Below are 12,530 nucleotides of genomic sequence, written 5' to 3'. Positions count from 1 at the left end.
ACGCTCACCCACTCCACACAGACCCTTCAAAGTTTCTTCTTCGCCCTTAGGACAAACTCAATTTACAAGGCCTTGCGTAATCTAGTCCCTCCCTTTCTCACAGGCCTTACAGCTTCTTTCTTTAGCCCTAGCAGGCTGTAGGCAGCTGCAGAACGTACCTGCGCCACCTCCCCCCGACGCTGCCCGCCTGCCTCAATCAATTCCCAACAGTCCTTTCACCATTCGGCTCAGGCGATACTTCCTCACAGGAAGCGGGCATTCAAAAGGCAAATGATGAAAGAACGAATTCCAAGAGCGCTTCTGGGCAGCGCTTTCTGTTACAGGTCCGGGTTTACAGAACGTCCGGGTGACCAGGAAGCTCAGAGCAAAGGTCAAATCCAGATCTTGAACCTTCACCCAAGTTCACGAGGCAATCCAACACCCGTGCTATTCCGCCCTTATTTGTCATGGCTGCCAGTCCCAGTCTTTCTCTGGGTCTCGAAATTCAAGCCAGTCAGCTCTGGCGCCACCAATGTGTCCATACTCAAAAATGCTACCGTTCCCCACCCTTCACTACCGCCCTGAAACCGTCGTCAAGAAAAACCTGTGTTGCCAGCTTGCCCCAAAGTAAGATGGCTGCCAGTCTCTATTCTCTCCTCCCAACGTGAAGCTATCTACTTCCCGCTTAATGCCTCTGCCAGGCTGCCCTGACCTAGTATGGCTACTCTGGCTCATGCCTCACTATGATCTCGAAGCCGCCACTAACCGGCCAGGTTCCGGGAGGCGCTGTTCAGGATGCAACCACCCCCGCCCGTCTCTCCCCTCCCCCACGCCCGCGGCGGCGGCGGCGGTGACTGGAGCCCGGATGCGGCGCCGTGAGACGAGCCCGTGAGAGCGGCGCGGATGGATCCAACATGGCGGCGCCGAACCTGAGCCGAGAGTGAGGCGGAGGGGCGGCCGGAGTGGGGAGGGGGAGTCGAGCGGGACGGGGCGGGGCCGGGCGGGGCCGCTGAGGGCTTGGGGAAGGAAAGTGGAGGGGGAGGCGGTGGCGACGTCCAGCCTGAGAACCTCCAGAGAGGGAGGTGACGGGACGCTACAAGGTGGGGGAGGGGAGCAGCCGAGGGGGGCGTGCAGGGGAGATGGCAACTGTGGGAGAGGGCAGGGGTCGAGGCGCAGGAGTGGGAACATGGGGCGGGGCGTAAACAAGGGCCCAGGCTGGGCCAGGCCAGGGGTATTAGAGAGGCCGAGGTGGGGAGTGGAGCCGCGATCTGGCCTGATAGAAAGGGGTATAGGAGCTGGAGGGAGAGGCTGAGGGTTTGAAAGGAAAGGGGGCTTGTGGCATGTGGTTGGAGGGAGGTCTGCACTCTTGTGAGGGCTGTTGAGAGGAGGTGGGAGGTGAGAATTGGACTTTTGAGGCTTTGTAGAGGGAGGTTTTGAAAGTGTTAAATTGGAAGTGGAAGGGGGAAGGGCCTAGAGGAGAATTTGGGAGGAAAAGGAGAGAACGAAAATTTGGGGAATGGAGAGAGTGTCGGTGTGCCGAGGTAGCGAAAAAAGTGAGAGACTAGGAGGAAAGTTTGGGAGGAAGGGGACTGGAATGGGAGGACAGTGTAGCTGCCCGGGTGATAGAGGTTGGGGGTGGGTTTCCCTTTCCCCTGTGGAGAGGAAGAAGAGTGCATCGTTAAGCAGCATCAGTTGCATCCAATTCTAATTGCCAGGCCCTTAGCTTTTAATAGGGTGGGAAAGGCAGAAGGGAATGGTCATGTGGGTTTGGAGAACTGGGGTTGAGTGAGGGTTCAACTGGATTTGCTTTCCTAAAGTCTTCATATCTTATTGTTCCCTTGTTTTTCCTGGTTACAAAAAGAAGGAAAAATGGGGAAACTGCTGGTGAGTGCGGAGGAGTAAGGGACTTTTCTAGTTTTTAGCAATTAGCAATACAAGAATAGGGAAATAGATATGGCTGTATTGAAGCCCTGCATGCTAAGGTGGAGGCTCTGAAAGTCCGAGGAGTAAAACAGAAGGCTGGCATCTAGGCAGTCAGGCCAATTAAAGGAGCCCTTTATTTTCCAGACCCTTCTTTTGGTGTTTAAATGCTAGAAGGGAGGGGGGTCAGTGGGCATACATCAAAACAAAACAAGATCTCTGCTGAAATGTATGTGTGTGAGTGGATGCTACCTCAGTGAATATTTTCTTCTGTGCTAGTTAAAGGCAATGGGAAAATAGAATTTGGAGGCTAGTTGTGGACTGTTAAATGATGGGAAGAAAGTGCTTTTTTTTTTTTTTTTGTGCTGTAACCACTTTCTCTTCCCAGTTCTCTAAAGATGAAAATTAGCATTAATATTGTAACAAAATAGATGGTATAAGGTATTGAGGAGGAAGGTGAGAAGTTATCAGAGCACAATAATCGTTTTCCCAGAAGTTTTTGAATTTGTATTTGCCATGAGCCATTGGGACTGGGAATTCTTGAAGTTGGTGTTTATTTTGTGACTTGACTAGTAGAGAACACTGGGGATTTTGTTATGGGTTAGTTCTCTTCTTTATCTAGGAGTGGATCAATTTGATTGAAATGGCTTTAGGCTTCTCTGAATTTTTGTGACTGAGATTGACTAACTCTATTGGCCTTCAAGATTTCAAAATAAAGCTTGAAATTTGACTCTCCCCCCCCCCCCATTTGTTTTTGTTTTTCTGCTGACTTTGAAACTTGTGCTAGGAAGAGACTTCGGAAATTAAGTTTCTTGCAGAGGTAAGTCTAGAACTTTTTATTGTTCTCAAACAATGAAAATGCCATAAGAAGTGTATTGGGGTTGATCCCAATTGTGGGGTAGATGCCAGGGAAAATGAATTTTCATTCACCCAACAGTACATTGAAATCTGTTCCAGTCACTGTCTCTTCAGCTAACTGGAGTATAGGAGGAAAAAGAGAGGGGAAATTAGGTATCTTGAGACAAGCCCCCCCAGTTTTGGTTTATTATTTAGTCTTCTTGGTCAGCTTGGGACAATGCGTTTTTAACATATGGAAAGCTGTGGTCTAGTACTTTGTCTGCTAAATGTTGCCCCTTGAGGGTTCCTGAGGCACTTTCCTTGCTTGGTAAAGCTTACTTTCTCTTCCAGCTGTTCAGAGTTCATGGAATCTTCTTTTGAATATATACTATGTAACCTGACTTCCAGATATTTGGTTACATTTTTGTAGTCCCATCAGCAAGAAAACTATGTACTCTTTGCCATCTTTAATATTTTCCATGTAGATTTCACTCCAAGCTTCAAGATATCACTCTTTAGTTCTTCTACACGACTTTTCCCTAAGGGCTTTTGAGAGAGTAAAATATCTGTGAAATTACATCTGTCATCCCTGTTGGGAAGAAACTAGACTGCCATTTTCATTATTAAGACACTACTGTTTTACTTCTTCCACATGTTCTTCCTCTCAGGACTTCTGAGAAAGTCAGAATACCTCAAAAGGTACAGCTATCACCCTGGATGGGATGAGACTAGTGTGCTTGGACCTGGAAACCCAACAGAATGTGACCCATCAGGAGGGAAATCCTGTAGATACATACAGACTTGAACCTTTCTAAAGAAAAACATACACAAACTTTGGGAAATTTAGCAATTTATCAGAATAAAGAATTATTCTTGGTAAATAACATATATGGTTAAAAAAGAAAAAAGAATTATTCTTGGGAAACTGTAGTGGGGGGACTCATGTTAGTTTCCCAGCCAGTGGGATCCATGTGGCAGTGTTTCAGATACCAAGGTTTAAGTTCTTTCTGATTCTCTGTTTGGAGGGGAATATTCTCCTCACCACTATCATTTAGGAGCTGTATATTTTAAGCTGAGCTCCCTTGCTTCACTGCCGTAGAAAACTGAGTATATTTTGATTTAAGAGGAAGTTGATCACATTCTTTTAATCCTGAAGCTGAATAGATTCCTATAACCCCCTTCTGAGTTGCTGAGTGAGTTAACTCAAAATCCCAGATGATAATTAAGTGGGGAGGGATGTCTACTAGCCTGCATGCCAGTCTCCTGACATTTTTCCCAAGGACATGGCCTTGGGAAACTTTTATTTCTGCTAGTTTTGCTTCATTGAATAAGCAATATAGGTCTGATCAGCAACTTAACCAGGAAGGGTCTGCTACTGGTCTAGTTTCAGGACTTTAAAAATGACCCTGAGGTAAGATCTTTTGTGCCTGTCTTGAAGAGGATGATATCTTTCTCTCCCTCTCCCTCCCTCCCCCCCCTCCCTCTCTCCCTCTCTCCCTCTCTCCCTCTCCCTCTCCCTCTCCCTCTCCCTCTCTCCCTCCCTCCCACCCCCCTCTCCCTCCCTTTCTCCCTTTTTTACTAGGAATTGAACCCAAGGGCACTTTATCACTGAGTTATATCCCCAGCCAAATTTGATTTTTTATTTTGAGGCAGGGTCTCACTAAGTTGTTCAGAGCTTCACTGAGTTGCTAAGGCTTATCTGGAAGTTGGAATCTTCCTGCCTCAGCCTCAGGATTACAGGTGTGTGCCAGCTGGTATTTCTCTTTTCACATAGAACTCTAGATTGAACTAGGTCAGAGTAGACCTCTGGGATGGGGCCGAAAGGAGTAGAGCATTATCACCTGCAGTTCACCTGAATGACAACAGCAGGAAAGAGGCTCCTTTGTGCTAGTTGGATTTATGAGTTAAATGAGCCTACGTTTGACTGACTTTTCTTTTATTCTGGAATATTGTTTAATAGGTTTGCTTTAGGGGGAACCTAACAGCTTCCTTCCCCAGGTCTAGTGTGGAAATTGATGTGCATTCTTTTGACCATTCATCGTGCTCCACCAGGAAAAGATGGATTATTGACATTTTGAGCCAGATAATTCTTTGTTGTAGGGAACTGTCCTATGTATTAGGGGATATTTAGCAGCATCCTTGGTCTGATTGCATGCTGGTTCCCTACACATGACAATCAAATATGTCTCCAGATGTATCTCCAGGTATTACCAGATGTCTCCCAGGTGGTGCCGATTTTGCCCCTGGTTGAGAACCACTGACCTAGAAGTTCTGATGATTCCTGGTACCTTGACTGATTTAGCCCAGGAACAAGAACTTAAAAGTGGCTATTTTCTCCCCTATCAGATGTAGAGTTAACACTCAGGGGATTGAGGCCTATTGTAGAGTTGCATTCATTAAGCATGATTAGGACCATACTGTTTTCCCATATTTTGCTTCGTTTTCCAGTGGCAGAATATGTGGGGACACTATTTTTCCATTTCTTGTGGTTTAAGGGCACTTTGAATTAGGGAACTCTGGAGCAACTTGCTCTTCTGATTGGCTCAATGTGAAACCTATCCATCTTCTTTCTCTGGGATTCTCATAATCAACAGCTGCCCCAAGGGAACAGGTGGGATAGGGAACTTGGAGAAGTTTCATGGGCTCTTAGGAGGCTCAGTTTTCTCCTATTGCCTGCTCTGAGCAAGCAGTTATTTTTCTACAGCACTTCCATTTGTACCTAGTGATAGCATCAGGTGAAAAAGAGAGGAAGAGACAAGGAAAATTGGTCTGTAGTTGAATAGTTATTTTCCCAGCTGTTTCCCATGTTTTGGGTGGAGCATCTGGGCTTTCCAAACTATATATGAGATATTTTTCCTTTCTATATGTCAGAACCCATCCATGGTCTGCAGTTGATTCCAGGGTGGGCCTTCCTTTTCTCAAGGGGTTATAAGGCTCTCTCCGGTTCCATCTTTGGTTTACTGAGAGGGACCAGGTCCTACTAACTCTTCTGCTTTTGATTCCTCATTGGCTTGGCTCTTTTGAAGTAGCTTATCATTTTTTCTTTCTTTTTTGGTCCTGGGGATCAAACCCAGGGCCTCTTCTCTCTCTCTCTTTTTTTTTTTTTTTTTTTGTACTGAAGATTAAAATCAGGGTGCTTAATTACTGAGCTACATCTCCAGCCCTTTTTGATTTCATTTTGAGACAGGGTCTTGCTGAATTGCTGAGGCTGACTTTGAACATGAAATCCTCCTTCCTCAGTCTCCCCAATTGCTTGGACTACAGATATGCACCACCATGCCTGGCCCCTCTTATACTTTGCATGTACCCTACTGCTGAACTATACTCTCAGGCCTTCATTCTCTTTTCTAGTTTAGCCTCAGTTTTTTGGCATGTAAAATTGACAGAACAGCCTATCTTATTGTTGAGAAGGGGATGTGGTATGATGTGGGTATTTCTCTGGCCGAGAGGCAGTTCTGTGTGCCAGCTCTGTCTGCATGGTAACTGAGTTATGCATGTCTATTTTTAATGGGGTTCTTTCACTCTTGGACATTTGTGAGTTTGTTTCTTAACTGGTGTTGCTTGTGCTGATCTCTTTGAGATTAGATTCAGTTCAGTTCAACAACAGTTTGCTTCAACAAATGCCAGATTCTGTTCTCTGCTAGGCACTAGAGAAATAAAGATGAATTTTACTTAGTCTCTCTCCATTTATTGCTCAGGATCTAAAGAGATAATAAATGCACAAATCATTTTAATACGCTGATTTAAAGGAAATATGCATATTGTTCCATAAGAGCACTGTAGAGGACTATTTAGCTGAGCTTGCAGGTGTAGAGAATGCAGTTTGAAGATGGCATCTGAGCTGACTTTCACAGTAGGAGTAGGAGTTAGCGATCTGAAAAAGAGTGGTTATGGGGGTGTGGAATGAAGGGCAAGGGGCATTCAGGCAAAGTGAATAGCCTGAAGAAAGGTGTAGAGAATGAATTGCATAATATATATGAACTATAAAATAGATAATGTTGGAAAATAAAACTGATTAAGAAAAAAAGTGGGTCTGGGTGCTGTAATCTCAGTGACTTGGGAGGCCAAGGCAGGAGGATCACAAGTTTGAGACCAATCTTGGCAATTTAGCAAGACCCTGTCTCAAAATAAAAAAAATAAAAAGGTTGGGGATGTGGCTCAGTAGTGAAGTGCTCCTGAGTTAAATCCCCAGTAATGAGAGAGAGAGAGAGAGAGAGACACACACACACACACACACACAAACACAAATATATATATATTTATGGGCTGGGCATGGGGCATGGGTGAGGTGGTGTATGCCTATAATCCCAGCTACCCAGGAGACTGAGGCAGGAGAATCACAAGCTCAAGGCCAACCTTGGGAAAAAAAAGAAAAAATAAAAAACAAAAAAACTGGGTATGTAACTCACTTGTCTAGCATGCTGGAGGCCCTGGTTTGATCCCCAGTACATGGGGTAGGAGGAATGAAATGTGGTGGGAGATGAGGTTGGAAAAGTCAGCCTGATCTTGAAGGATTGTAAAAGGAATTTGTGGAGGGTTCCTATTGGTAGGGAGAAGGCTGTAGATGAGTCTTAAGTAGTTTCCTACTTAATGTAGTCAGTTGTGCATTTTAGATAGCTAACTCAATGGATTTAGGTTGGTTACGTTTGATGTTGGGGATCTGAAAGTGTGGCTGAGTGAGCACTTGCCTAACATGTACAAGGCCATACGTTTGATCCCCAGCACTGGAAAGAAAAAAAAAAAGATAGTGATAGGGAGAACTTTTTTAAAAGAGGCAGTAGTCCAGGTGAGAGACCACTGGAATCTGAACTATGGCAGTGGTAGCAGAAGTGAAAAGGTAGGGGGAATTTAAGAAATATTTAGAAGTAACTGGATGAGGTGGTGCATGCCTGTAATCTGAGTGACTTGGAAGGCTGAGAAGGATCATAAATTCAAGCCCAGCCTCAGCAACTTAGCAAGACCCTGTCCCAAAATAAAAAAAAAGACTGGGGATATGGCTCAGTGGTTAAGTGCCCCGAAATTCAAACACTGGTACCAAAAAAAAAAAAAAAAAAAAAATAGAAATTGCCTCAGTAGGAATTTAAAATTGAAGTTGATTGGGTGATTGGAGGTTGTGGTCATGGGTGGAACAGTATTGGGTGGTACCTTCTGGTAGTGTAGAAAGTATGAAGTGACTAGAGTGGAGGTGAAAGTTGTTAGACTGGAAGATTGGTAAAAGACTGGGTCATTGACATCACCCAGGATGATGGATGAACTTTGTGAATCAAATGCCAAATTATGTAATGAACATAGGGCTGTGATTGTTTGTTTGCTGTGGTTTGGTAAATGACATCCATGAGAAGTTAGAAGTTGGTATATCCAGGCTGGGCATGGTGGTACACACAGGTTGGGGATGAGGCTTAGTGGTAAAGCACCCCTGGGTTAAATCCTTCATAGCAAAAAAAGAAGTGGGTATATCATATGATGTAAAGATCAAGGGAATATAAGATTTTCAGAGTGATTTTGCATTTACTTTCTCATTGGATTGGTAACAACTCTGAGGAGGATGTTGGTTTTTTTTAAACATTTTTTAGATGTAGATAGACACAATATCTTTATTATTTTTATGTGGTGCGGAAGTTTGAATCCAGTGCCTCGCATGTGCGAGGCAAGCTCTCTACCACTGAGCTACAGCCCCTGCCCTCTGAGGAGGTTTTTTTTCATCTTCGTTTTAAGGATGAAGGCGCTGAGACTTTCTCATAAGTTACTTGCCTAGGGTTGGGGATATAGCTCAGTTGGTAGAGTGCTTGTCTCACAAGCACAAGGCCCTGGGTTCAATCCCCAGCACCACAAAATATCAATAAATAAAAAAAGACTTACCTAAAGTCATACAGCTACATAGCTTGTTAGTGAAACAATATGAATTTAAACTAGTTATAACTAGACATTTTCAGTTTATCTATTGTCAATCCCTAAATTCATCCTATGCAGTTTCTGTATTAGAATTGAGTTGAATTCTCTACTTATAGATTTTGCCTGTGTTCAAAAAGTGAACTGATTGGGGAGAGGGGAAAGTAGAGTTTTCAAGGGACCCAAAACGGTATTTTGGGGGCAAGAGGAACATTCAGGGTACTATGTAATAGTAACTCTTGCTGAACATGTAGTATTAAAATTGCATATGACAGTCTTAGGGGAAGTGACTATTTCTCCAGTAAGATCTGGGCTCAGCATCGTCTGTTGAGTATGGAAAACTCTAGGGATTTATTTTTTTTCTTCTTTCTTCTTCTTTTTTTTTTTTTTTTTAATTGGAATTGAACCCAGGGGTGCTCTGCCACTGAACTTCATCTTCCCCTACCTTTTTATTTTTTGAGTCTGGATCTCTCCAAGTTGCCCAGAATGGCCTGGAATTTGTCATCCTCCTGCCTCAGTCTCTCGAATAGCTGGGATCACAGGTGTGCACCACCATACCCAGCTAGGGTTTATTTTTAATAAACATTTTAAAAATAGTTAATAAACATATATTAAGCAGTATACTGTGCCAGAAATCATGTTAGGCACTGGGAATATAAAACTAGTTTCTGCTATTGAGTGGCTCACAGGTTCTTGCCCTATCCTTACAGTACACTGGGGATCACAGCTGTTGAGCAGGGATTCTGGAAAGCATTGTGTTCCTGAGCCCCCAGCATGGCGGGCTTAAAGAGGCGGGCAAGCCAGGTGTGGCCAGAAGAACATGGTGAGCAGGAACACGGGCTATATAGTCTACACCGCATGTTTGACATCGTGGGCACCCACCTGACGCACAGAGATGTGCGTGTACTTTCCTTCCTCTTTGTTGATGTGATTGATGACCATGAACGTGGACTCATCAGAAATGGACGTGATTTCTTATTGGCACTGGAGCGCCAGGGCCGCTGTGATGAGAGTAACTTCCGCCAGGTGCTGCAGCTGCTGCGCATCATCACTCGCCATGACCTGCTGCCCTACGTCACCCTCAAGAGGAGACGGGCTGGTAAGGGTTTGTTTGGGGGTAGGGGGGCAGTGGATTCAGGAAGAGTTGTAGAAGACCAGCAGTGAACAGCATAGGAGTCAAAGAGGCCTTGACCTTCAGGAGTTCCTAGGAGAATCCATTTTGAGGCCTATTGGGAGAAGGGAGGGTTGTATTTTTTCCTGAATGATTTCTTCTTTCCCTACAGTGTGCCCTGATCTTGTGGACAAGTATCTGGAGGAGACATCAATTCGCTATGTGACCCCCAGAACCCTCAGTGATCCAGATCCGAGGCCTCCCCAGCCCCCTAAAACAGGTGAGAAGGTATTACTCCTGATTCTATAATCAAGCAAGAGGACACTGATCCCTTCAAATTCCTGGCTTTGCCAACTTAAATGAAAGACTGCTGTCCCTCCCCACATCTATTCCCATGAAAATTCAGGTGAGCTGTAAAATGTTTCACCTTGGTCTTGTGTTGCTGTCATGTATCCTCCTTTCAGGTAGTGTTAAGTCTATACGATTCCTTCAGCATTCCAAGAGTAGTGTTTACATTTCTGCCTTTACCTTATTGTTCTTTGTTCCCTTTTACTTTCTTGTCAGTGCCTCCCCACTATCCTGTGGTGTGCTGCCCCACTTCAGGTCCTCAGATGTGTAGCAAGCGGCCAGCCCGAGGGAGAGCCACACTTGGGAGTCAGCGCAAACGCCGGAAGTCAGTGACACCTGATCCTAAGGAAAAGCAGACATGTGGTGAGGAAGTTCAAGGGTTCTAGAGGTGGAGTAGACTTGAGGGAAGATAGTGTTATTCAATGCAAGGCTTACTTTTTTCTCCCCCTGGTACGGGGGATCAAACCCAGGGGTATTCTACCAGTGAACTACGTGCCCAGCTCTTTTCATTTTTTGCAATAGGGTCTCGCTGAGTTGCCTAGGCTGGCAATTGAACTTGCAGTCATCCTAAGTCACTGGGATTACAGGTGTGTGCCACCATGCCCAGCTGCAAGGTTCACTTTGTTGACAGAAAGTGAGACTGAGTGATTTTATCTGTGGAAGAACTCCTTATTTTTGTGGCAGGGTATATTTTAACTTTTTATTTAACAGATCAAAGATATGCTGATATGACACCCTTATTGTAGGATGAACCAAATCAAGATAATTAAAATGAACTTTTGTGCCTGTTAATTAGAAAAGTATTTCCTATAAGCATGTTGCTGTTTGTGAGTGATGGGAACTGATGCTGACCTGGGCATGTACCATTTAAGGGAACCTGTATTCAGACAAGAATTTCAGAGATGCATAGAAAAGAACTCATCCCGGGGAGTAGGTAGAGAAGCTGTCAGGTGATATTCCCTACTTTGCCCCTTTCAGCTTTTCAAACTTAGGTTGTAAACTCCTAACTCATTTGTATCTTCTGATCTGTATCTTCTTTCTCAGACATCAGACTACGGGTTCGGGCTGAATACTGCCAGCACGAGACTGCTCTGCAGGGCAATGTCTTCTCTAACAAGCAGGACCCACTTGAGCGCCAGTTTGAACGCTTTAACCAGGCCAACACCATCCTCAAGTCCCGGGACCTGGGCTCCATCATCTGTGACATCAAATTCTCTGAGCTCACCTACCTCGACGCATTCTGGCGCGACTACATCAATGGCTCATTACTAGAGGCACTTAAAGGTGTCTTCATCACAGACTCCCTCAAGCAAGCTGTGGGCCATGAAGCCATCAAGCTGCTGGTCAATGTGGATGAGGAGGACTATGAGCTGGGACGACAGAAACTCCTGAGGAACTTGATGCTGCAAGCATTGCCCTGACCTTTTCCCCTTCTTACTTCTTGGGGACTGTTCCCACCACCCACCTCTGGAGCTTACATACTGTTCTGGGGTTTGTTCTCTACCCTTCCAACCAATCACACCCCTGCTTTTTTTTTTTTTTTTTTTAAAAGACAAAGGAAAATGGAAGTGGTATTCCCCACCCCTCCCTGCACCCATGTGCCTGGGCTTCCCCTTTGTTTCCTGTTTTCACCTACCCCCTAATGTGTGTCTCTACAGTCACCTTACCACTGAGCCGTAAGACAAACGTAAAGGGAGATGCGAAGTCTATAGAACAGTCTTTGTAAGGGATTGAAGTGAACACTGCTTTTGGGTGCACTGAGGGGTTATCAATACTTCTGGCTTCATGAGGGCTCTTAAATTTTGTCTGAAAAACCAAAGGGCTGCGAGTAAGGGAGCTATGTAGAAGGTGGGACTCTGAAGTATATTTTGGAACTTAATCACCACCCTCTTCCAAATTATAGAATTTTTTTAAAAAAAGAAGAAACTGTGGCCCTTTCCACTCTCTCCTGGCCTCTGGTGCTGCTCCTCTCTGCCTTTTCTCCATTCCATGGCTTGAAACTGCTGCCTGGTGTGGCTCCTTCCTTTTTCCCCTTTGTCAAATCCTCTTCAAGGGAGTAACAGATAAGAGGATTGGGTCAGCCTGATCACCCCTCTCAACTGTGATATATGTGTACACAACATACACAAGGTGGATAGAGAAGAGGCTGCTGATTAAAATACACTCCCCCTGGAAAGGGGAAGGGGGAGTGTGATAATTTTCCTTCCATGTTCAAGTGAAAATAAATAACATACCCTGCAGCCCTTTTCCCCTTTGCTTTTTTTCTGGCTTGGGCAAAGGGCACCTTAGGAGAAAGTAAATTCCTCATTTTTCCTTCCCATTCCTCTACCCTTATTCCCACTCCCATGCTTGGGAGAATGGGGCTGGGATATGCACTGAGTGTTGCACTTTTTTTTAGGTAGAGAGGCGAGCTGAATGAGCCAGGAAGTCTAGAACTCAAGCCTAG

The 12,530-nt window shown here is 44.8% G+C and overlaps 1 protein-coding gene across 4 annotated transcripts; it reads left to right on the top strand.

Annotated features, from left to right (window-relative positions):
- Positions 1 to 620: 620 nt before the first annotated feature.
- DEDD (death effector domain containing) lies at positions 621 to 12,324 on the top strand. Of its 4 annotated transcripts, none has more exons than XM_079108582.1 (6): positions 621 to 919; positions 2,687 to 2,719; positions 9,336 to 9,724; positions 9,909 to 10,016; positions 10,301 to 10,447; positions 11,129 to 12,324. In XM_079108582.1, the coding sequence occupies exons 3-6, from the start codon at positions 9,400 to 9,402 to the stop codon at positions 11,503 to 11,505; spliced, it is 957 nt and encodes a 318-aa protein (XP_078964708.1). In that variant the 5' UTR covers positions 621 to 919; positions 2,687 to 2,719; positions 9,336 to 9,399; the 3' UTR covers positions 11,506 to 12,324. The 4 variants fall into 4 exon arrangements, with proteins under 4 accessions (XP_078964708.1, XP_078964707.1, XP_078964710.1 ...); XM_079108583.1 differs by lacking the exon at positions 621 to 919 and adding an exon at positions 1,010 to 1,079; XM_079108581.1 differs by lacking the exon at positions 2,687 to 2,719 and having other exon boundaries at positions 622 to 919.
- Positions 12,325 to 12,530: the final 206 nt, after the last annotated feature.

This window comes from Sciurus vulgaris (assembly GCF_902686455.1).
Source record: "Sciurus vulgaris genome assembly, chromosome: 1".
Classification (NCBI taxonomy): domain Eukaryota; kingdom Metazoa; phylum Chordata; class Mammalia; order Rodentia; family Sciuridae; genus Sciurus; species Sciurus vulgaris.
Note: the sequence above shows the minus strand (reverse complement) of the source record. Positions and strands in the feature narration are given on the sequence as shown.

Coding starts and splice junctions, on each gene's coding strand:
- DEDD (XM_079108582.1), top strand. CDS start 9,400: ATGGCGGGCTTAAAGAGGCGGGCAAGCCAGGTGTGGCCAGAAGAACAT. Junction 10,017..10,300: donor TCCCCAGCCCCCTAAAACAG/GTGAGAAGGTAT, acceptor CTTTCTTGTCAG/TGCCTCCCCACTATCCTGTG. Junction 10,448..11,128: donor TAAGGAAAAGCAGACATGTG/GTGAGGAAGTTC, acceptor CTTCTTTCTCAG/ACATCAGACTACGGGTTCGG.